General features: G+C 36.6%; 1 protein-coding gene across 7 annotated transcripts in view; it reads left to right on the top strand.

The window, feature by feature from the left end:
• Positions 1-26,778, top strand: part of Upf2 (UPF2 regulator of nonsense mediated mRNA decay) — a 705,876-nt gene that overhangs the window by 633,551 nt on the left and 45,547 nt on the right. For 5 of the 7 annotated variants that reach the window (XR_016550244.1, XM_090412106.1, XM_090412115.1 and 2 more), the window contains one exon: positions 8,162-8,204. The exons of the other annotated variants lie outside the window; for them this stretch is intronic. Coding sequence is in view for 4 of the 5 variants with exons in the window: in XM_090412106.1 (XP_090268232.1) it covers positions 8,162-8,204 (43 nt within the window). In the remaining variant the exon portion in view is untranslated. The remainder of the gene's footprint in view (positions 1-8,161; positions 8,205-26,778) is intronic. 7 annotated transcript variants of the gene reach the window in all.

The following is a 26,778-nucleotide window of genomic DNA, read 5'->3' as shown; positions in this document are numbered from 1 at the left end:
CAATAAATACAAAATGTTATATTCAGGCAATGAGAATCAAGGAAAAGAAGGAGTAGCCATAGTATTCAACACAAAATAAGAGGCTAACCTTCTTGAATGGCAGTCAGTCTCAAGTAGAGTAATGTGGGCAAATATGAGAATGGGGAACTGGACAATGACTTATTTGTGCCTATGGTCCCGCAGAAGTTTCTACTAAGGTGGAAGTGGAGGAATTTTTTGAGGCTTTAGAAAAAGCAACTGACACAATGCAAAAGGAAAAGTTGGTCCTTGTTGGGGATCTAAATAGCAGAGTAGGAAATGATTGTGAGACATACAAAAATATTTTGGGAAAATTTGGAGAAAAGAGCAAAGCTAATAATAATGCCAAATATCTGTTGGATTTCTGCTCAGGACATGGACTGGTTATTAATAACACCATGTTCCAACATAAAAATGTGCACAAATTCACATGGAGAGAAGAGGCAAGGAATAAGAAAAGTCTCATTGGCTATGTTATTGTTGATATTGATGTTTTCTCCCTGGTGCAGGACACCAGAGTGTACAGAGGATTTGAAATTGGAAGTGATCACTATTTAGTCTTGAGCAGGATAAAATTGAATTTCATATTGAAAAGAATATCATGTAAGAAAGTTTTAAAGTGAATAAAAGTTGAGGAGCTCTCAGATGTTAACTGTAGACTAAAATACACAAAGATTATTGAAGGAAAAATGAAAGAGTTTGAGAACAGGAATCAAACCTTGGAGATTCAGTGGCAAGCCTTGAAAAAAGCCCTGATTGATTCAACTAGAGAGGCATGTGGTGAAGTTGTCTGCAAGTATAGAAAAATTAGAACTCAATGGTGGACACAGGAAGTTAAAGAGGCAGTGAAGGAAGAGAAGAAAGCATATCAAACATTCCAGGCAAATAAGTCAGCTTGTGCTCTTAGAGAATACAGAGACAAATGCAAGAATGCTAAACAGTGTGTAAAACTAGCTAAACAAAAGTCATGGGAGGAGTTTGGCAAGAATATAGAAAATAAATATCAAGAAGGTGGCAAAATATTCTGGAGGTTGTTGAAGAAGCTTAGGAATGGAGGAAAGAGTGCTGTAAAAGGAGTTAGAGATGATAAAGGTGACATGAAAACGGAAGAACAAGATATCCTTGAAGTATGGAGTAATTACTTTGAAAAACTGTTAAATGAAACAAGCAGTGATGACAGCACCGTGGTAAAAAACACTGACCAGGCATGCAGTCAGGAATTTATATCCATATTTGAAGTAGAAAAAGCCATCAAAGGCTTGAAATGTGGAAAGGCAGCAGGAGTAGATGATATTCGACCAGAAATGCTGAAGTATGGTAGTATAAAAGCCTTGCAATGGCTGCACTGCATAGTTCAGAAAGCATGGAGAGAGGGACGAATTCCCAATGATTTGAGTAGAGTTCTCATAGTACCCATATATAAAAAAAGGGAAATAAAACTGAATGTGAGAATTACAGAGGTATTTCCCTACTGAGTGTTGCTGGCAAGATCTATGCAAGTATACTTGAGAAACGGTTGAGAAGAATTGTGGAAGAAAAACTTGGTGAAGAACAAGCTGTTATACTTCTAAATAAATCCACTACAAGTCTGCAAGATTCTCTGACTAAATTGAATAACTGTTGTAATAGATATGGTATGAAGGTCAGCAAATCGCGATCTGGTCCCATGCCCGCTAGACACATTCCTTAGCCACCTAAACAAACAACAAAAATGCATACAGTTCACAATTGAGATTGAAAAATAGAACACACTTCCATTTCTAGATACACTTGTCACACGTCTTCCTTCTGGCGATCTTTCCTTCACTGTTTACCGGAAACCGATACATACTGATCAATATATGCACACATAAATTCCTTCCACCAGCCAACACAAAAACTAGTTGTCATTAATACTCTAAAAAACAGGGTTCTGTAGTTCTGCTCCAGTGAACAGGCACTGAAAGACGAATTTAAAGTAATGAGCAAAACTTTTCAAAAAAATGGGTACAGTCAAAACACTATTAACAAAATTCTCTACAAGACCTCAATAAAAAACAAAGACAAACCAGACTACTATAAAATTATAACCATTCCTTACATTAAAGGGACATCAGATAAAATAAACAGAATACTACAAAAATACAACCTCGAAGCCACCTTTAAACCTCCTGCAAAATTAAAAAGCTTACTCAACTCATCCAAAGACCCACTCCCTCCGCTGTCCCACCCTAGAGTATTCCCAGTGGTGAGCTATGGAAATTTTAACAAACGGCTCGCTTCATCGAGTAAAAAAAAAAAAAAAAGAGGGGGGGGGGGTTTGGCCCTTATAATACTTATATTGCGACTTTCTATCGCTTCTGGCAGATATGATAATTCCTGTAGGATATCAATCATTAATGCTAGATCTTTTAAAAATTCCAAATTGAGAAGTCGGTTTAAAAAGCCCTTATATTTATCGTTCGATCCAAAATGCTTGCATAAAGCGGTAATTTCTCCACACAGCAAGAGCCGTTCCTAAACTGCAAGCTGCCTATTGTAATCCAAACACATGGCTGATCTTTAAAATTTCGATACCAATTCTTTTGCAATTGTATTTAATTATTGTTGATTTTTTGGTGATTGATGATAAAAAGCATATAATTTATCCATAAATATTTCAAAATGATTTATTTCTTTAATGTTTTTTATCAAATCGTCTAATGCTAATTGTAAACGATAAGCTACACAATGCCAAATTACTATGTTGGGAAATTTTTGTAGAAGTTTGATTGCAACACCTGTTTTGTTTCCTAACATTACACTAGCTCCATCAGAACAAAATGCAATGAGATGATTTTTTCAATAGTTATCAGAAAATCCATATGAATTTAAAGTAACAATTATAGTAGCATGTATACATTACGCTGTGGTATTTTCTAGTTCTACAAGATTATTAAACAAGAAGAACAAGGGGCTTGCAAATTTGAGAAAAATTTAACAAAGGGCTCGTGCGAACCCCTTATAGCTTACCACTGAGTATACCATATTTTTTGCACCTGTAACATACCATATATAGGAGAAACAGGATGCACAATTCCTATCAAACAAAAAGAACATAAACGACACATTAAATATAATAATTATGGTGACGCGGCCATTCTGATCATTCCCTGAACACCATACATAGAATTGACTGGAAAAGCACTAGTTGTTTACATCACGCTAAAACATGGTATGAACGCAAATTTAAGGAAGCCTGTGAGATTATTACCAACCACCCTAATCGGAACAATAATGATGGTCTAAAAATTCCAAACATATGGAAGGCATATATTCGACCTACGGAACCTTTCCTCTTTCAGAGCAACTATAAACAGAATTGTAGAAAATCCAGGATCCTAAATCAAAAATAACAATTGTAATGGTAAAAATAGGACATCATTGTTACTGAAAGAAAACTATCTGTAAGAAAGAATGTTTATTCATGTTGTCATAAATAGAATTTAGCTTTATGTAGTTTATAAATAATTAATTTTTTTTTTTCACTAGAGGTCATGCCAGTAGAATAACTTGTGATCAATTCATTGTTTCTCTAGCTCACTGTATGTAATGTAACTTAGCTTGTTGTGTATATTTGTATATGTTCCAGATGATGATGATCTTAATATGAAGATCAAAACGTCAGGATATTAAAAGAGTTATTTATAACAAGGAGGACTACCATCTACTTATTGGAAGAATGAAGTGGCTATTGCCATGTTTCTTCTCCAATTGTTCCTCCCCTTCCTTCGCACATAAACCGTGAGTAGTAGCCTCGCCAAACATTCTATACACCATAATTAACTAGGTAACACCACCTCCAGAGGATAAAGTGGGTCTGCAAGCTAGTCTCTAGCTTGCAGACCCACTTTACCCTCTGTATAATCATTATTGTTCAGAGGTTGGATAGGAAATTGGCTCTCTGATAGGTATCAACAAGTTGTGTAATGGGGGGAAGCAATATCCCAGAAGAGGAAAGTCACTAGTTGTGGGTCCCAGAGGTCTGTTTTGGGAAACCATTGTTGTTTAATTTGTATGTAAATGACATTGGAAAGGGCTTAAATGTGATATACAGTTGTTTGCAGATGTTGGAAGAGGACCTAAATAGACTCTGAATGGGAGAGTTTTGTGCGATGTCTGTTTAATATTACAAAGTAAGGGTTTAAAATTTGTGAAGCAAAGATGGGATGCATGTATAGGATTGGTGGGGGATATTTTGGAGGAGATGAAGGATTTGGGGGTTATCGATAGATTTGAAATTTCTTGGGCATTTTACTAAAATCGTGAGGACAGCACAGTGGATTATGGGAATGATGTGGAGAACACTGAAATGTACAGGTAAGGATGTTTTGATTCCATTGTACAAGACTGATCAGACCACATATGGATTATGTTGTGTAGATTTGGTCACCAGGTTTTCAATAGGATGAGATGAGATCAAGAGGGTCCAGAGATGATTGGTTTCTGGTCTCTAGAATGTGGAATATGAGGACAGATTGAGAGAATGCAAATTACAGAGCCTAGTAGATAGAAGGAAGAGGGAGAGACATGATCCAGACATATAAGTTGGTAAGGGATAAATACCAGATTAACGTGGATGATATTTTTCACAGAATATCTAGAGACGGGGACAACGAGAGTCCATCCCTGAAAGCTGTATAAAATAGATGTGAGCAGGGGGGTGAGGAGTAGATTTTTTGCATGAAGAGTAGTGGGTGATTGGAATACATTGGAATCACCTAATATTGGTGAGTTCAGGGACAGTGAATGCATTTAAGTCGAGTTATGATGAACTATGCATGTGAGAGTGGGACTTCCCACGATGAGTCTCGACTTCATGGAGTTGATGATAATAATAATCAAACTGATGGCAGTATGTCTGGAGACTTCCTGACTAGCCAAGAAATCTTGCTTCTGCTTACTCTGCCTGTTGTGGTTAGTGGGAGTCTAAATACAGTAGCATGTTGGGACACTGTTGAGAACATCCTGAATGCAGTCTGGGTGCTCCCTGTATGGAAGTTATAAACACAAGTTTATCACTCCTGCTTGAATGTCCACATAACAATAACATCACAATTCAAACCAACTCCCCTTTCCTGATTTCACAGATCAAACTGTGAAATCAGGAAAGGGGAGTTGGTTTGAATGCGATGTCAGTAATAATCAAACACAAACTGGGTAATAGACATTCTCCTAGCCAATCTCAACCTCATATCCTATGGTGTTTGGATTTCATTCCATTTGGCCCATTAGTGCCACTTGAAAAAATCCAATATTTCGACACCTTTTTTTCATGGTCTGATTACTATCTGTTCTCCTGATTCAAACATCCTGCTTTGACCAAATAACTGAAATAATCTTTGCTGGAATGAAGGCATTCTCCTTTCCATTTAAAACTCCTAACTCTTATCCAAGCCTTCATTCAACAAATGTGCCAAATCAGTCCAAGATAAAAATTCAATTTGCATTTAAGGATTTAAGTCAAAAATCCCAGTTTCTCATGTAGCTCATAGCAACTGTAAAAAAAAAAAAAAAAAAAGTCATCAATAAATCCAAGTGAACTTTCTAAAATAAAGGCCAAATGTAAAAAACTTCCCTTCTGCCCAGATGGCAGCCAAGTTTTATGTTTTTATCATTCTGTTAGGTGAAGAGTGCAAGTGACAGTATTGTGTTCCAGAGTATCACAGATGGAGGAATCAGATAAGAGGAAATGACTATGACATGCAATGAGGGGACCAGAGAAGAAGCTGATAATTCAGTCACAAAGGGTAGAAGAAAGACCAAGACCATAAGATGGCAGCTTGGTAAGAAGGCCTTGTTACAATCTATTAAATACATTGGAAATATCTAGGAAATCTACCATGGATCAAGAATGGCATATTGATGGTAACTTTTTAACTGATGGACCTCTGGGTAGTGAAAAGCTGGCCATTAATGATCTTCATTACTTTTAAGAGTTTAGAGGTGAGGTCAATAAGACGTTAGCTTGATGACTGAATTTTACGAACATGCTGGATAAAGGTTTCTTCCATGCTGATATGCCATCAAAGTATGGCTTATATAGGCAAGACAGGGTGTTAATTCTGAAACACATGCTGTTATTAGTTTTTTTTCCCTCCAGCTCCTGTATAAACAAATGAGGTATATCTCTTCCTCCTATTGTTATGAAGTATAGTTCGCCCACCATTTCTAGATCCCTTCTTGGCTTGATGCCAAGAATAGTAGATTCATGCTGAAGGGGAGAAAGAAATGAAGGATGTACGAATTGGTCGCCAACATGCAAAATCACGTGCTTTCTTGTCTGTCGCTGTGCTAGTACTAGCTTGATTTTTGTTCTCTTTTTGCATTATTTTTTTTATTATTAATTTGTATGATGGATCCAGTACAGACAACAAGTTCTATTGTTACACGTTTCAGTAGTTCTTGCAAAAGAATATTGAATAATGTGCTGACATTCTGCGAAAAAGAATCGTCAGAAGGCCGTCTTCTTCCCCTTTCTCAAGTCATAAAACGTGCAAGTGCAATTGCGGGCGTATCGGGGTCGACTGTTAAAAGAATTCGTAGGGAATCAAAAAGGTGAAGGTAAGCCAAAATTTAAATCTCCTAAAAAAAGCGCCAGAGAAAGAAAACCGTAGCTTTGAATGATTTTGATGTAGACGTTATAAGAAGAACTATTCACGAATTTTACGTGGTCGAGAAAAGAGTGCCAACTGTTCCGAAATTGATTCCTGTGCTTAAAGAAAAAATTAATTTTCCTTGGAAAAGAGAAACTTTAAGGAAAATACTTCATGAAATCGGATTTTGTTTTAAAAAGTCCCATAATAAAAGGAAACTTATCATGGAGCGAAGTGACATTGCTTTATGTAGAACGCAGTATTTACACGTATTAACACTCTACGTACATTTTTCCAACTGTTATACAAGCAAAATAGTTACACTTTAAAAACAGCAATGTTCGTAAAAGAAAAGCTAAATTTTCCGACCTGTAATAATAAACAAACTCAGTTTGTTTATTACATCCCAGAAGACAGACTGATTACCCTATTAACGGAATGGATTCTCCTTTTTCTGACATGCGCAGAAGTGTCGAGGGACCTCAAATCGGTGGGCGAACTATACTCACATCTTGATTCTTCTAATGTTTTGCCAGGAGGAAGACATTAGAAAAATCCTCTATTAGTATTAAGAACTCATGCTTCAGAATTATTTGTTTGTTCATATTTTTACAAGTTTTTTAACATTAGAAAATATAATCCAAGTTAGATCCAATTATGTTTTTCATTCTTTCTTTCTTGCTTAACTGATCTTAAGTATATATTGGAAAGAGAAGCTTGCTTTTAATTTAGTTCTTAGACTCCACAAATTTTTATTTATTATTTACATGTGTTAGTAGTTACTTTTAAAACAGTAGTCTAGTATTAACTATTCTGAATTAGTATGTCCAGTACTTCTGTCATTGACTCAACAGAGCAGCAACCTGTAATATATAAGGCATCTTATGTAACTTTTTGAATATAAAAATATTATTAATTTAGATATCTGTTTCTTCTCCAGTGCTCTGAAAAAAAAAAAAAATAATAATAATAAATTACTCATCCTTGAAATAAGTACATAATTTATTTTTAAGTAATTTGCATGATAGTTTGGAAAACTAAATGTGTGCCTCATTTTATATGATAGTGAGAGCAGAAAGCTCATTGTTATTGCATATTCCTTCCTGTCTATCATGACTGTTATTAGCATAATTTTAGTCAAATATTCAGCTAATAAGAATCAAAATTTAGAAACTGTGATCAAAGAACAAATCATCCAACAAAAAATAAATAAAATAAAAAAATACAGCTTTCATATAAATCAAAAGGATCTTCTCTGGTTGTGATATTTGTAAACATGTGAAAAGAGAGAGAGAGAGAGAGAGAGAATTTGTGAATACTTTTTAACTTTATTAATCCCTGCTGTTCATGCTTTATAAATTTAACATGTCATTCTCTTTATTTGCATATTACTCTTTACTTGCTGTTCTTTTTTACTTTGCATAATTATTTCAATTAAGAAATTGCATGTGCTTAAATCTTCAACTGCTTCTTTCCCTTTTTTCCTTTGATTTCATAGTATGTGGGTAATATGCTATTTTTATATGTAGATGCTTCTCTTCAACTAATCAGATTATTTGCACTGCAGGAAAGGTAAGCCAATGAAGAAATTTTTTTCTCAATTTGACCTATGACAAGATTCTCTTTATTTGGAGAAATAAAACTAAGCAGGTTATGTACATCCGCACATTTTACAAGTCTATAACTAAAACTGATTGTTTTGATGAAATTGCATAAAAGTTGTTTTATTTATTTTTAGTAACAAAATTCTACTGTATATTTATATAATAAATTTTAGTGATGATTTAGTGATTTAGTTACAAAATTCTACTGTATAATTATAAATAGTAACTTTTAGTGATAATTTAATGATTTACTAATGATAGAAAACATTCCAGAATCACTCATCAGAGATTTCTTTATTTTAATCATCCTGCAAGATTTCAATACCATGTCATTAATTTCAGAGTTGTCTTAGTCTTTTAGATATCTCATGTGTTTTCCATGTAACTACCTATCTTATGATAACATATCATGAAAATGATAGCCAGTAAATAAACAAATTTTAATCAGCTATATACAGTATATTTCAGCTTTATTCCATGTACTGCTGCCACTTCTAGATTATTTCCTTCACTTATTTACTATGCAATTTTCTGTTTTTCTTTCCATTTCTCTTAATATTGTTGTGTACTTTAAAGCTGTGAAATTGCATTACATTCCTACTTGGTTAAACAATTTAAATGATTAATTTTCTTGCTTTACCAAATGTAATTATATAGCAAACCTGCTTTTTTTTTAATTATTTTTAATCATTATTATTACATTTAACAAAGAACAAGTACTAGTAGTATAGTTGATGAATTACGACAAAGAGCCAAGAGACTATTCTTTTTCTGGCAGCGTAAATCCCTCATTATTTTAAAGCCGGATATGAAATGCTGAGATTGAAATCTAAGAGTTTCATGCCGAAGAACTATCGGCGAGTTCAAGCGGAAGTCAACACTAGGGCAACTTGGAGCAAAGGTGGAGCAAGTTCCATCACCATCCTTAATATTTTCTCATAATGTAAAACACTGCTCCTAGGAGATGTATTACTGTTTTACATTATGAGGAGAGGTCACTACCTAGACCGGTTTCGACCTTTATTGAGGTCTCATCAGTGAGTAAGTAGACCTGGATAATACCAAGGTTGACATTGACAATTGACATTTATGACTTTAAGGGTGAAGCAAGATGCTTTTCATATTCCCCGCTATCTGTTGCGATTACAGTGAGAGTAAATTTTATGAGCAGTCTGCTCGTCCTGAATGGTCATAGAGATTATGCTTCGCTATAGGAGGTTAATATAGCTTTTGGTCTTCTATGTTTGAATATGTCTGTTGCCTCGTATGCTGCGGCTTGCTGAACCAAATCGTTGGGGTGTATGGACGTCTTTAGGAAGAACTTAGATGCTAAGGATTGTAGGAAAGAGAAAATATAGGGAATATTTGTATTTCTATGAAGTTGATTGTTTCTAATATACTATGGGGCATTCAGAATCACTCTCAAGCACTTGTTTTGCAGTTGTTGTATTTTGATAATGTTAGTATTAGAGGTGTGGCTCCAGGCTGGAGAGGCATAGGTAATTATAGGATGAATCATCATCTGGTATAGCTGCAATTTGATTCTGTTGCTGAGCTTGCTATTTCTATTAATTAGCAGATATAGATCTGTGCGATGGCTTTAGATGCCTTTGCACACATAAACTTGATGTGTTGGTTAAAAGATTGCTTTCTGTCGAGAATTACATCCAGGTATTTTGTTTCTGTCTGCCAGAGAATTTTAGTATTGAATAGTGACACATCTCCTGCAGGAGATATTGGCCTTTTCAAGAAAAGAATGGCTGAGCTTTTTTGGGGGTTGATTTCCAATCTCCATTTGGAGAACCAACCCTCCAGCTTTAGAAGGTTTTCTTGAAGCTTTCTGGTAATGAAATGGCGTCGGAGAGATCTGTTTAGTATTGCTGTATTGTCTTCATATGGCCAAAATGGAAGACATCGGATTGTGCGGGATGTCCGACATGTATACAGAAAACAGCAATGGAGCCAGTAGGGATCCCTGCGGCACTCCAGCAAACATATGGCACTCAGATGAGGTAGAACTATTGATTTTGACTTGTATTGATCTGTTCTGAAGATATGAATGGATTAGATGAACCATTTTTAGTGAAATACCGGCTGAGATAAGTTTGTGTAGGAGTCCAAAATGCCAGATTTTGTCAAATGCTTTGGATAGGTCTAGGAAAGCAGCTCCTGTGCACTGGCACCAGCTATAGCTGGTGGTGATGTATTCCACAATTCTGTGGATTTGCTGGGTAGTACTATGGTGTTGCCGAAAACCAAGCTGTTCTTTAGCAAGGATGTTTAGGTCACTTACTGAAGTTTGGAGTCGTGAGAGGATGACCTTCTCCACAGCCTTACCCAGATTGGAGATGAGACTGATTGGACGATAATTTTGCGGTAGGTGTGTGTCCTTGCCTGGCTTATGTATAGGGATTACATCAGCCAGTTTCCAGGTGGAAGGAAAATAGTGAAGTCTTAAAATTGCATTAATTAATTAATTATAATGGTCAGGTGCACTACAGCTTTTCGAGGCAACAGCTTGATCACCCTATTCGAAATGTCGTCTGGTCCAGGAGCTTTATTGTTCTTTAGTTTTTTAATAATATCATATAATTCGACAGGTAATGTGGGTGCAATATGGTCAGCATGCTGTCTGGGAGTTTAATACGTGTCTGACCTGTCTGTGGATTTTGTATAAGCGATTGAAATCTAAGTTGTTATATGAAGGTTTGCATTGCACCTCTAGATTCTTAACTATGGCTTCTGCCTTATCTACACCTGTGTGAACTAGGCCCTGATTAGAGATTATGGGGGGGGGTCTGTTTTTATTTTTGATGTTTCTCAGTAACCCCCAGATAGAGTGATCAATATGTGAGATAGAGGCTAACTTTTCATCCCAAACTTGGTTTCTATGAGTTTTAAGTGCATCTTTCACTGTCCCGTTCAATCTATTAAGAACTCTTTTGTCCTGAGGAATGCGAGTGTTACGAAATCTCTTCCTAGCTCTGTTCTTCTCTCTGATCAGTCCATAATATCCACGGGCAAATGACCGGGCTTGGGAACAGGTTTGTGGAAAGTTGCAACCGTTATAGCGGACTTAATCTGTTGGGTGAGGCTAGTCACTGCAGAATCCACATATTCTTCTGTGCATATGTGAGGGACAGGTCCAATTTGATCCCTAAGTGCTTTAGACAATCTGTCCCATGATATGCATGAGTGAGAGGGAGGAGAGAGATATTCTTGTTCTGCCAGTTGTAGTAGAATTGGGTTGTGATATGATGACAACTCATTTAGTGATTTAAGGCTGTACTGAAGTTTAATGTCTTGCAGGATAGCTATTTCCAGGATGTCAGCGGTGCCAAACATACTGAGATGAGTTGGTTCGGTAGGTCCAGCCACAACAGCATAGTTTGATCCTATGCAGTTGGAAAGGATGCAGCCATTCTTGTTGGTTAAACTCCAAGCACCCTGCCTACTATTCCAGGCAGGGTGCTTGGAGTTTAAATCCCCAGCAATATTGATGGGTACTCTAACTCCTAAAATGGCATTTAGATCAGTGTGCAGTAGAGTTTTTAAGGGTGGATTGTAAGCTGAATAGATTTTCAATCTGCCGACAGAGCTGGTGAAAACTTCCACACCTGTAATTTCATGTACAGAAATGAAGATGGCAGTGCCACCACCTCTGTAGTTGGATCTGTCATTTCTGTACATGAGATAACCACAAATTTTGGGACTGGCAGAGGGCCTAAGGTGTGTTTTACTGATTAGAATAATATCAGATTGGTATCTGTAAGTGAAATCTTGTAGCTCCAGAATTTTGTTCCTTAAGCCATTCGCATTCCATGCAATGATGAGAAGAGAGGCAGGAAAGAGTTTGTTTTTGTTCATTTATGATTGCTGTAAGGATGGCCTGTGTTTCTTGTAGGAATATTTTAGTGGTGGTTGCTGAAGGGTTAGACAGGCTGAAATCTTGTAGCATGTTAGCTAGAGAGGCTGTAATAACTGCTGTCAGATTAGTAGGTGCCATTGTCTGATTTTGTTCTGATATTGGTTTGTTAGTACAGCCCACATCAGCATAACTTCTTGTTTGCCTTTGGCTTCCACTGTCTTTGTGGGTCACCGACTGTTGCTGCTGAGTCTCAGGTTGAGGAGCAGGGGCCTCAGGTGATCTTTTACTAGGTGGAGATGAAGAGGGTGGTTTAGCTGTCACCATCCCTCTGTTTTTTGGGTGCTGAGTACATCCCTTGTAGTTTGCTGGATGAAGGCCACCACAGTTGGCACATTTAGCCGAGATGGTTTTCGGCTTGGTGCAGGTGTTATTGGGGTGGTTCTTAGTACATTTCTGGCATCTATGGCATTGACCAGTAGATGCCCTTTTACGGAGTGGCTCTGGGGTGATCCGGAGTCCACAAACCGATGTTAAATCATAGGTGTGGATCTCAACCAAGACCAGAGGCAAAGGGCATTTGTCTGCTCTAGTCATTCTGCTGATCTTAATAAGTGGCAGGTCCTGGTGGTGGAGATCAGCCTCAATTTCATCTGTAGTTATATCCTCCGTGACACCCCGCAGTACTACCTTCAGATTTTTCTCTGAACTAAGAGAAAAGGTGTGATATTGAATGTTGCTAGAGTCTAACACTTTGGTCAGTTTCCTGTAATCAGTCACAGTAGCCGGTTGAATTTTTATACCATCATCAGTGTTCTTGGCTGAGAGATACTGTATCTGTGAGTTTATCATGGTGGACCTTAATTGTCCATCTTTTCTTTTCCTGGAGGACTATTGGTGGAACCCTCTCTTTCATGGCAGTTGAGGGATTGGAACTGGGAGTATCTTCTTCCATACCAAAATCTATGGGAGGTTATGTGTCAGTGGTTTTGAGCTTTTTGCGTACACTTACCTCTTCAAAGTCTGGGGGAGACTGCAACTGACTAATGAGCTCCTCATTTGTATCATCCAAGTTATCTTCTGTGACTGCAGAGGATGGGAATGAGTCAAAAAGCTTAACTTTTCCTGGCCAACTATCACTAAGAAGTTTTCCTAATCTGAGGAATTCATTATAAACCTCCTCAAAAATGGTCTCGTTCAGAGGTTTTGCCATAGCAAATCCCTTAGACACAATCTGGTGTTTTCCAGCAGTATGATATATAGTTTAGTATGCCCTGTGATTAGGCTTAGAAGATGGTTTCTGATGGAACTAAAAATTGAAATTAAAGTATTTACTCACCTGCAACTTACAAAAACTTTTCGTAATCAAAAAGCTTGATCAATACATGTGAACGTAATACTCAACACGAAAGCATAAATCGCTAAAAAAAACATATCAATCAAATTTGCAATTCACCATCAAAAATACACGAAACACTAACAAGCGAGCAGCCATCTTGTTTTTTTCATTATTTTTTTTTTAATACCAAGGTTTAAGTGAACCAAACTTACATATACCCCTACTAACAAATTGCCAGACCAGTGTACCCATATATTATTATTATTACTACGATAAAGAGACGAGGCTATTTTTTTTAGCGGCGTAAATTAAGTTGAGGGGATAATAAATCCCTCATTATTTTAAAGTCGGACATGAAACTCTGAGATCGAAATCTAAGAGTTTCTAACTAAGAAATCTTTCTTAGAAATCTAAGAGACCTTGGTATTATCCAGGTCTACCTACTCACTGATAAGACCTCAATAAAGGTCGAAACCGGTCTGGATAGTGACCTCTCCTCATAATGTAAAACAGTCATACATCTCCTAGGAGCAGTGTTTTACATTATGAGAAAATATGAAGGATGGTGCTGGAGCTTGCTCCACCTTTGCTCCGAGTTGCCCTAGTGTTGTATCACCGAGGTGTTGACTTACGCTTGTACTCGCCGATAGTTCCTCGGCATGAAACTCTTAGATTTCGATCTCCGAGTTTCGTATCTGGCTTTAAAATAATGAGGGATTTATTATCCCCTTCACTTAATTTATGCTGCCGGAAAAATAGCCTCTTGGCTCTTTATTGTAGTAATAATAATATATGGATACACCGGTCTGGCAATTCGTTAGTAGGGGTATATGTAAGTTCGGTTCACTTAAACCTTGGTATTATCCAGGTCTACCTACTCACTGATGAGACTTCAATAAAGGTCTAAACCGATCTAGGTAATGACCTCTCCTCATAATGTAAAACAGTAATACATCTCCTAGGAGCTGCGTTTTACATTATGAGAAAATATTAAGGATGGTGATGGAACTTGCTCCACCTTTGCTCCAAGTTGCCCTAGTGTTGTACCACCCAGGTGTTGACTTACGCTTGGATTCGGCGATAGTTCTTCGGCATGAAACTCTTAGATTTCGATCTCCGAGTTTCGTATCCGGTTTTAAAATAACGAGGGATTTATTATCCCCTTAACTTTAGTTGATGAATTAGTCATTTATGAGATTAATGTTTGTTTATCAAGACCTTTTTTTTTAAATAAGAAACTCATCATCAAATTCCTGCCGTGTACCCTCAAGGAGTGTACAGGATATGATAGTACTACATAAAAAAAAATTACATCATTATTAATTTCCTATCTACAATTTTCCTCCAAATCAGTCTGTTACTTGTCAAGACTCCAACATTATCAGATCTTATATTTCTATCATCTAAGGCACTTTGTACCGTATCAATCCACCTATATCTTGGTCTTCCTCTTGGTCGTTTTGCTGCCAACCTGGCAGAGAACACTTGTTTTGCTAATCTTTCCTCGCCCATTCTGTTTAAGTGACCATACCACCTGAGATTAGCTCTGCTAACACATTCCTGGATGCTGACAATCTCAAGTTCTTTCCTAATATCCTCATTTTTAATATGATATTGCCATTGATGTCATCTGTTCACACCTCTAATCTTTCTCAGGACTCTCATATCTGCGGTCTCTAGTCTTTGGTCAAGCGTTTTACTTCTGACCCAGCTCTCAGATCCATAAGTTAAAACTGGTTTGAATACTGTCTTGTATACAGCTAATTTAGTGTTCCGACTAATTTCTCTCTTATTCCATATGAATTTATTCAATTGACTTCCCACCATACCAGCTTTGCTGAGTCTGTTGTCTATTTCTATATTTAATTTACCATCTTCAGTAAAAATCATTCCTAAATAGCTGAAATCTTTTACTTGTTCCACAGGTTCTCCATTCACAACACAGTTGACATTTTCAATGATTCTGCCTATTTTTATTGCTGAACTTCATACCATATCTATTACAACAGTTATTCAATTTAGTCAGAGAATCTTGCACACTTGTAGCGGATTTATTTAGAAGCATAACATCATCTGCATAAAGCAAAGAGCCGACATTAACATCTCCAATTTTGATATCGTGTTTAATACCACTTCCCTTCATAATGTGATCCATATAGATAATGAATAACAGAGGGGATAATGTACATCCTTGTCTCACACGAGATTTAACATTAAACCATCTTCCTGTACTTCCTTCAATTCTAACTGCTGCGTACAACTCAAATAAAGACTAAGTATTGCTTGATATAATGCCCCATTGACACCATATAACTGCAGTGTATTGAATAGCTTCTCTCTTTGCACCTTGTCATATGCCTTTTCCAAATCGACAAAACTTAAATACAGATCTTTGTTATATTCCCATGCTTTCTCGACTATTTGTCGTAAAGTGAAGATCTGATCTTGACAGCTTCTATTTGGCCTGAATCCAGCTTGTTCTTCACCAAGTTTTTCTTCCACAATACTTCTCAACCGTTTCTCAAGTATACTTGCATAGATCTTGCCAGGAACGCTCAGTAGGGAAATACCTCTGTAATTCTCACATGCAGTTTTATTTCCCTTTTTATATATGGGTACTATGAGAGCTCTACTCCAATTATTGGGAATTCATCCCTCTGTCCAGGCTTTCTGAACTATGCAGTGCAGCCACTGTAAGACTCTTATACCACCATACTTCAGCATTTCTGGTCGAATATCATCTACGCCTGCTGCCTTTTCACGTTTCAAGCTCTTGTTGGCTTTTTCTACTTCAAGTATGGTTATGTATTCCTGACTGCATGTCTGGTCAGTGTTTTTTACCACTGTGCTATCATCACTGCTTGTTTCATTTAGCAGTTTTTCAAAGTAATTACTCCATACTTCAAGGATATCTTTTTTTCCTGTTTTCATGTCACCTTTATCATCTCTAATTCCTTTTACAGCACTCTTTCCTCCATTCCTAAGCTTCTTCAACAACCTCCAGAATATTTTGCCACCTTCTTGATATTTATTTTCTATATTCTTGCCAAAGTCCTCCCATGACTTTTGTTTAGCTAGTTTTACACAGTGTTTAGCATTTTTGCATTTGTCTCTATATTCTCTAAGAGCACTAGCTGAGTTATTTGACAGGAACTTTTGATATGCTTTCTTCTTTTCCTTCACTGCCTCTTTAACTTCCTGTGTCCACCAGGGAGTTCTGATTTTTTTATGCTTACAGACAACCTCACCACATGCAGAATCAATCAATGTTTTCTTCAGAGTTTGCCACTGAATCTCCAAGGTTTGATTCCTGTTCTCAAACTCTTTCATTTTTTCTTCAATAATATTTGTGTATTTTAGTCTACAGTTCACATCTGAGAGCTGCTCAACTTTTATTCGTTATTCTTTACATGTTATTACATGTTATTCTTTTCAATATGAAATACAATTTTATCCTGCTCAAGACTAAATAGTGATCACGTCCAATTTCAAATCCTCTGTACACTCTGGTGTCCTGCACCAGGGAGAAAACATCACTATCAACAATAACATAGTCAATGAGACTTTTCTTATTCCTAGCCTCTTCTCTCCATGTAAATTTGTGCACATTTTTATATTGGAACATGGTGTTAGTAATAACCAGTCCATGTCCTGAGCAGAAATCCAACAGATATATGCCATTATTATTAGCTTTGCTCTTTTCTCCAAATTTTCCCAAAATATTTCACAATCATTTCCTACTCTGCTATTTAGATCCCCAACAAGGACCAACTTTTCATTTTTCATTGTGTCAGTTGCTTTTTCTAAAGCCTTAAAAAATTCCTCCACTTCCACCTTAGTAGAAACTTCTGCGGGACCATAGGCACAAATAAGTCATTGTCCAGTTCCCCATTCTCATATTTGCCCACATTACTCTACTTGAGACTGACTACCATTCAAGAAGATTAGCCCTGTATTTTGTGTTGAATATAAGAAAGTGTAACATTAAATCTGTACTTGTGTTGCTGAGTTGGAATAATAGGACAAATGTCCTTTGATTGGAAAAGAACTTAAGTTTTGTTCTCATCATAGCAGACAAAGCACTTGCAACTGACTCTGGCAACCTATTCCACTCATTCACTACTCTCCAAGCAAAAACTCTAGTTCCTTACACAAAGAACCGGCGCTAGGGTTTTTGCTGCTCGTATGCAATTTCTATCTAAGCGCCTATGTAACAAACCAGGCATTTGTGGTTCTTTTATGATATTAAAAATTTCAATTATTCAAAATTTCTTAAACAAATTTTGACAGAACAGCTACACGTTGGTTCACTAAATGTAACGAACTGGGGGTGTTAACTAAGCAGGGTAATCGTTAAAAATCCAAATATTCCAAAAATTCTCAAAAGTTAAAGCAAATTTTGATAAAGCCACTTCACTTTAATCGTTGAATATAATTTATTTTATTCCAGTTGTGTTTCCTCCCTTTATATCTCTGACCCTATTGTGGTGAGTTGAACCCCCTCAAGGGGGGGGGGGGGATTTAAGTGTTTACGACTGTAGATCCATGTGTTCATGGGGCCAGTTTGCCTGCTTGCGTGATGAAAAAAACCCAGATTAATGGGGGAAAAACCCTGCTGTCCACGCCCAAGACCAGCTAACTTGGCTATGGCTGAGGAAGATCCTTAAGCTCCTCACGTCGGTGACGGAAATCAAACCCAGGACACTCCTTCCCCAGGCATATGGTTGCAAAGCGCAAAGCCACTAGGCTAACCGCGCATGGTTGAATATAATGATACATGGATTATAGCCTTCTCACCGACCCAAATTGCTAATAAAATTAAAATGAATTTTAATTAAAGTAAAAATTTATTTGAACTAAAGTTTAAAAAATTCTTGCATTTTACAAGTTACTAAATTCTTAGTCATGTTGTACCATCATTTTTTTATTTTGGTTTAATCAATAAGAATACAATTTGGTCGGCTAAATCCCAAATTGCCAGCCCATCCTCGTTCGTTCAGTATCCAAGTAGATACCCAACAGGGTGCACCACGAGAAGGTGAGGATTGGACATTAGGTCAGAAGCCCTGGTTGGTTCTCCGCATTCCTTTAAAGGCTATGTGGAGGTCTCCTCTCAGTTATACAGCTCTGACCCTTAAAGATATCCTTGAAGTATGGAGTGATTACTTTGAAAAACTTCTAAATGAAACAAGCAGTGATGACAGCATAGTGGTAAAAAACACTGACCAGGCATGCAGTCAGGAATACATATCCATACTTGAAGTAGAAAAAGCCATCAAAGGCTTGAAATGTGGAAAGGCAGCAGGAGTAGATGATATTCGACCAGAAATGCTGAAGTATGGTGGTATAAGAGTCTTACAGTGGCTGCACTGCATAGTTCAGAAGGCCTGGACAGAGGGATGAATTCCCGATGATTGGAGTAGAGCTCTCATAGTACCCATATATAAAAAGGGAAATAAAACTGCTTGTGAGAATTACAGAGGTATTTCCCTACTGAGTGTTCCCGGCAAGATCTATGCAAGTATACTTGAGAAACGGTTGAGAAGAATTGTGGAAGAAAAGCTTGGTGAAGAACAAGCTGGATTTAGGCCAAATAGAGGCTGTCAGAATAAGATCTTCACTTTACGACAAATAGTTGAGAAAGCATGGGAATATAACAAAGATCTGTATTTAAGTTTTGTCGATTTGGAAAAGGCATATGACAAGGTGCAAAGAGAGAAGCTATTCAATACGCTGCAGTTATATGGTGTCAATGGGGCATTATATCAAGCAATACTTAGTCTTTATTTCAGTTGTAAGTCAGCAGTTAGAATTGAAGGAAGTACAGGAAGATGGTTTAATGTTAAATCTCGTGTGAGACAAGGATGTACATTATCCCCTCTGTTATTCATTATCTATATGGATCCCATTATGAAGGAAAGTGGTATTAAACATGATATCAAAATTGGAGATGTTAATGTCAGCTCTTTGCTTTATGCGGATGATGTTATACTTCTAAATAAATCCGCTACAAGTCTGCAAGATTCTCTGACTAAATTGAATATCTGTTGTAATAGATATGGTATGAAGGTCAGCAATAAAAAGACAAAGACAATGAAAATAAGCAGAATCATTGAAAATGTCAACTGTGTTGTGAAAAGAGAACCTGTGGAACAAGTAAAACATTTCAGCTATTTAGGCACGATTTTTACTAAAGATAGTAAATTAAATATAGATATAGACAACAGAATCAGCAAAGCTGGTATGGTGGGAAGTCAATTGAATAAATTCATATGGAATAAGTCGGAACACTAAATTAGCTGTATACAAGACAGTGTTCAAACCAGTTTTAACTTATGGATCTGAGAGCTGGGTCAGAAGTATAACACTTGACCAAAGACTAGAGACCACAGATATGAGAGTTCTGAGAAAGATTATAGGCGTGAACAGATGGCATCAATGCAATATCATATTAAAAATGAGGATATTAGGAAAGAACTTGACATTGTCAGCATCCTGGAATGCGTTAGCAGAGCTAATCTCAGGTGGTATGGTCACTTAAACAGAATGGGCGAGGAAAGATTAGCAAAACAAGTGTTCTCTGCCAAGTTGGCAGGAAAACGACCCAGAGGAAGACCAAGATATAGGTGGATTGATATGGTACAAAGTGCCTTAGACGATAGAAATATAAGATCTGATAATGTTGGAGTCTTGACAAGTAACAGACTGATTTGGGGGAAAATTGTAGATAGGAAATTAATAATGATGTAATTTTTTTCATGTAGTACTATCATATCCTGTACATCCCTTGAAGGTACATGACAGGAATTTGATGATGATGATTAAATTACCAAGGTGTTCCGTAAAAATTTCCAGATTTGTGAAATGTTCCATCATAGGAAAAGTTTTAGAAACCCCCTTGAGAGTACATAGCAGGAATTTGATGATGATGATAAATTCTTAGTAACTTGTAAAAATTTGTTTATAATTTTTATAAGTGGAACTATCTATTAGGAAAATAAAAGAAACTCAAGATAGATGAGAAAATAAGAAAAGAATTCAGAAATAATTAGAACATTTAATGTATTCAAAAAAGAACATCTTTACAGAATAACAGAAAATAAATTAAATTATATAAATATAATTGAGGGGTGCTTAAGGGTCAAAGCCGTATAACTGAGAGGAGACCTCCACATAGCCTTTAAAGGAATGCAGAGAACCGACCAGGGATTCTGACCTAATGTCCAATCCTCACCTTCTCGTGGTGCACCCTGTTGGGTATTTACTTTGATACTGAACGAACGAGGATGGGCTGGCAATTTGGGATTTAGCCGACCAAATTGTATTCTTATTGGTTAAACCAAAATAAAAAATGATGGTACAACATGACAAAATTTCTTGCTGGCTGGGGCGTCGCCCGGTTAAACAAGGCCCCCGTTCTTTTTGCCAGGGAACCATGGCGAACAGTGAAAAGTCAGCCACTGGAACAAATCTGAAAACAAACCCCAACTCAACATCACCAGAGTTAAAGATCGGTGCTATCACCGTAAGAAGCCTGAATGGCAAAGAAATGTAGCTAGCTGAGGAATCAGATAAGTACCAGATAGACATAATAGGGGTGACTGAAACAAAAAAGACCAAAACTGGTGAGATCTTTCTGAGCAATAAATACAAAATGTTATATTCAGGCAATGACAATCAAGGAAAAGAAGGAGTAGCCATAGTATTCAACACAAAATATGAGGCTAATCTTCTTGAATGGCAGTCAGTCTCAAGTAGAGTAATGTAGGCAAATATGAGAATGGGGAAGTGGACAATGAGACTTATTTGTGCCTATGGTCCCACAGAAGGGTCTACTAAGGTAGAAGTGGAGGAATTTTTTGAGGCTTTAGAAAAAGCAACTGACACAATGAAAAATGAAAAGTTGGTCCTTGTTGGGGATCTAAATAGCAGAGTAGGAAATGATTGTGAAATATTTTGGGAAAATTTGGAGAAAAGAGCAAAGCTAATAATAATGGCAGATATCTGTTGGATTTCTACGCAGGACATGGACTGGTTATTACTAACACTATGTTCCAACATAAAAATGTGCACAAATTCACATGAAGAGAAGAGGCAAGGTATGATAAAAGTCTCATTGACTATATTATTGTTGATAGTGATGTTTTCTCCCTGGTGCAGGACACCAGAGTGTACAGAGGATTTGAAATTGGAAGTGATCACTATTTAGTCTTGAGCAGGATAAAATTGAATTTCATATTGAAAAGAATATCATGTAAGAAAGTTTTAAAGCGAATAAAAGTTGAGCAGCTCTCAGATGTGAACTGTAGACTAAAATACAGAAAAATGATTGAAAAGAAAATGAAAGAGTTTGAGAACAGGAATCAAACCTTGCAGATTCAGTGGCAAACTCTGAAGAAAACATTGATTAATTCTGCCAGAGAGGCATGTGGTGAAGTTGTGTGCAAGGATAAAAAAATCAGAACTCCCTGGTGGACACAGGAAGTTAAAGAGGCAGGGAAGGAAAAGAAGAAAGCATATCAAAAGTTTCCTGTCAAATAAGTCAGCTTTTACTCTTACAGAATACAGAAACAAATGTAAGAAAGCTAAACAGTGCGGTAAAACTAGCTAAACAAAAGTCATGGGAGGACTTTGGCAAGAATATAGAAAATAAATATCAAGAAGGTGGCAAAATATTCTGGAGGTTGTTGAAGAATCTTAGGAATGGAGGAAAGAGTGCTGTAAAAGGAGTTAGAGATGATTAAAGGTGACAGGAAAACAGTAGAAAAAGATATCCTTGAAGTATGGAGTAATTACTTTGAAAAACTGCTAAATGAAACAAGCAGTGATGACAGCACAGTGATAAAAAAACACTGATCAGGCATGCAGTCAGGAATACATATCCATACTTGAAGTAGAAAAAGCAATCAAAGGCTTGAAATGTGGAAAGGCAGCAGGAGTAGATGATATTCGACCAGAAATGCTGAAGTATGGTGGTATAAAAGTCTTACAGTGGCTGCACTGCATAGTTCAGAAAGCCTGGACAGAGGGACGAATTCCCGATGATTGGAGTAGAGCTCTCATAGTACCCATATATAAAAAGGGAAATAAAACTGAATGTGAGAATTACAGAGGTATTTCCCTACTGAGTGTTCCTGGCAAGATCTATGCAAGTATACTTGAGAAACGCTTGAGAAGAATTGTGGAAGAAAAGCTTGGTGAAGAACAAGCTGGATTCAGGCCAAACAGAGGCTGTCAGGATCAGATCTTCACTTTACGACAAATAGTCGAGAAAGCATGGGAATACAACAAAGATCTGTATTTAAGTTTTGTCGATTTGGAAAAGGCATATGACAAGGTGCCAAGAGAGAAGCTAATCAATACGCTGCAGTTATATGGTGTCAATGGGGCATTATATCAAGCAATACTTAGTCTTTATTTGAGTTGTAAGTCAGCAGTTAGAATTGATGGAAGTACAGGAAGATGGTTTAATGTTAAATCTGGTGTGAGACAAGGATGTACATTATCTCCTCTGTTATTCATTATCTATATGGATCACATAATGAAGACGTGGTATTAAACCTGATATCAAAATTGGAGATGTTAATGTCAGCTCTTTGCTTTATGCGGATGATGTTATACTTCTAAATAAATCCGCTACAAGTCTGCAAGATTTTCTGACTAAATTGAATAGCTGTTGTAATAGATATGGTATGAAGGTCAGCAGTAAAAAGACAAAGACAATGAAAATAGGCAGAATCATTGAAAATGTCAACTGTGTTGTGAATGGAGAACCTGTGGAACAAGTAAAACATTTCAGCTACTTAGGCATGATTTTTACTGAAGATAGTAAATTAAATATAGAAATAGACAACAGAATCTGCAAAGCTGGTATGGTGGGAAGTCAACTGAATAAATTCATATGGAATAAGAAAGAAATTAGGCGGAACACTAAATTAGCTGTATACATGACAGTGTTCAAACCAGTTTTAACTTATTAGTCTGAGAGCTGGGTCAGAAGTAAAACACTTGACCAAAGACTAGAGACCGCAGATATGAGAGTCCTGAGAAAGATTAGAGGTGTGAACAGATGGCATCAATGGCAATATCATATTAAAAGCGAGGATATTAGGAAAGAACTTGACATTGTCAGCATCCAGGAATGCGTTAGCAGAGCTGATCTCAGGTGGTATGGTCACTTAAATAGAATGGGAGAGGAAAGATTAGCAAAACAAGTGTTCTCTGCCTGGTTGGCAGGAAAACGACCCAGAGGAAGACCAAGATATAGGCGGATTGATACGGTACAAAGTGCCTTAGACGTTAGAAATATAAGATCTGATAATGTTGGAGTCTTGACAAGTAACAGACTGATTTGGAGGAAAATTGTAGATAAGAAGTTAGTAATGATGTAATTTTTTCATGTAGTACTGTCATATCCTGTACACCCCTTGAGGGTACATGGCAGGAATTTGATGATGATGAAATATAATTGAAATTTTTTAAATTAAAATTTTAGCATTTTTGATTTCATATTCACAAAATTAGAAATAATGGTCTTAGTGTCTAATTCCACACATATATCATTTTCAATAGCTATTAATGCTAAACTAACATGCCTTTTTTGTTACATACTTGTTCTTAAGTTCCTTTGCCAAGTTGAAATTTAATCAATTTCAACTTGGAAAAGGAACATTCATCGCTCGCTACACTAACAGTTAATAGTATTCTTAAAAGCAATTGAAAAGTTAGGGAAAGATAAATTATTGAACACAATAAAATTAAGAATATCGAAAGGGTTTTGAATATTTAAATTATCCTTCCGAAAAATATCCCGGAAAGCACATAACTCGTCATAGAGTTCTATTGCATTTATGTCTTTATTGTCGCAGTCCTTCAAGAGAATCTCCAAATCGGCACAATTTTTTCGTAAATCTTCATTATTAATTTGTAGCAATCTATACAAGAAATTGAAATTATCATAATATGTTTTGAGTTGTTCAAAACATTCTATTAACGAACACATTGCAACCTCTAGAAGTGTATAAAACACATTCACTCTAAATTTATCTTCTGGCGATTGTGACATTTCGTCATGTCCAACTGTCCATTTACAAGAAACCCACAGATACAGGAAGATATCTACATTATTCGTCAAACATCATAGATCACAAAAACACAGCATCATTCATATGCATAACTTTACATTTCCCAACATTAAACTGTCACCGTTAACTTTTGCCCATGATGACAGACTATTTAAATTGTCCTGCAAGATCTCCACATTTCCTTGATTAACTATTACTCTACCTGATTTAGCATTATCAGCAAACAACTGAATATTTCCTTTCAGGTTATTTCCTATATCATTTTTGTAAAAATTAAACAGCAATGGTCCCTGCACTGAACCTTCTGAACCTAGCAGCACATCACTAGTTACCTGTTTTTCGCCTCGATTCTGCCCCTCCATATACCACTTTCTGATATCTGTCCAGCAGCTATCCTCTTATCCATATGACCAGTGTCATGTGATCCCCATTTGTTCTAATTTATATAACAGAGTTCCATGTGGTATTCTGTGAAATGTCTGCAAAATCATTGTGTAGCCATTTCCTTTATCCAACTCAACTGTTACTCTATTATAAAAAGTTAGTAAATTACTAAGACATGACTGACCCTTCACAAAGCCATGTTGACCCTCATACAGTATCATATTTTTACCCATTTTTGAATTCTCTTTTTTACCAATTTTTCTAGTACTTTTACCACCATGCATGAGATACTGTTTGATCTATAATTTGCTACTGCAGTCTTAGAACCTCGCTTATGCAAAGGAATTATTTTGCCCTCTTTCCACTCCCTTAGAACTCTACCAGAGCTGAGACTCAAATTAAAGAGCCTACTCAAAGGCATTCCCAGTTCCCTTGCACATTCTCACAAAACCCTAGTTGATATCCCATCTAATCCCACAGCTGTATTTACATTGATATTCTACAATATCCTAAAAACCTCCAGTTCATCCACCTCTGTTCTCACATTAGTATCTGTCTCATAGATTAAAGCAGTAACCTCATTAGGATAATATGCTCTTGCAAAGTGGTTTGATTCATTTTTTCCAAATGAGTAGTTTGATTTAGAATAACTGTGGCACTTCCTTTATCGGCTCTAGTAATTATGATGTCCGGATTTAATTTTAGTGATTTCACCGCTGTTAATTCAGATTTTGTTAGGTTGCTGGTTATTGTTTTAGTATCGTTTAAATTTAAAATGTTAGAGGTTTTCAAATGTATTTTATCTGCTATGGTAATTGGGATAAATAAATTTTAAGCTTCTTTCTATATGGTAAATAAAATCAAGTCCGTTAATCATTCTGGGTGCCATGGCAAAGTTTAAACCTTTGCTGAGTAGCATGTTCATCATTATTCAGGGCCTGGTTGGATTGGTTGACTACGTGACTGTTCGCTGAAGGCAGTTGGTGGCTCCTGTTGACTCTTGCTTCTGGTTGGTTGTTATCACTGGCTTGTGGTTGGCTGTTTTCATTCACTGCAGAGAAATTCAAATAGACAACCCCCAATTATTACCTATTCAAGAAACTAGCGTCAACACTGAAGGAGTTGGTAGGTCATTCCCCCCCTCCCTCCTATATTAAAAACACACAACACTTTGTAAACAAAATCAAAGACATCACACTGGAAAAAGATGATTTATTAGTCAGTTTTGATGTCTCTGCCCTCTTCACAAATGTCCCAATCAATGACCTATTTACAGGACAAATTCCCTCCCGATATCACAACGCTCTTTGTGCAATGTACTACGTTCTGTGACAAACCACTTTCTACAAAAAGAAGGCACAGCCATGGGCTTACCATTATCCCACCTCCCATTGCTAACTTTTACATGGAACATTTTGAGCAACATGCTCTAGATTCCTCACCTTTAAAACCCAAAGTCTAGCTTAGATAATACGTTGATAATGTTTTCGCTATCTGGCCCCATGGCCACCAGACATTAGACACCTTCCTCAGCTACCTAAACAAACAACACAAATGCATACAATTCACAATTGAGATTGAAAAGCTGAACACACTTCTGTTTCTAGATACACTTACTCCAATGAACAAGCACTTAAAGATGAATTAAAAGTTATCAGCAATACCTTCCTAAAAAATGGTTACAGCCAAAATACTATCAAATTTTATAAATAAAATTCTGTACAAGATCTTACTTAAAAACAAAAATAATCTAGACTACAATAAAACTGTAATTTCATAGATTAAAGGGATATCAGACAAAATAAACAGAATACTACAAAAATACAACCTTAAAGCACCTTTAAGCCTCCTGCAAAATTAAACAACTTAC

Source organism: Typopeltis vanoorti, chromosome 2 (assembly GCF_054136105.1).
Source record: "Typopeltis vanoorti isolate ZY-2024b chromosome 2, IOZ_Tvanoo_1.0, whole genome shotgun sequence".
NCBI lineage: Eukaryota > Metazoa > Arthropoda > Arachnida > Uropygi > Thelyphonidae > Typopeltis > Typopeltis vanoorti.
Note: the sequence above shows the minus strand (reverse complement) of the source record. Positions and strands in the feature narration are given on the sequence as shown.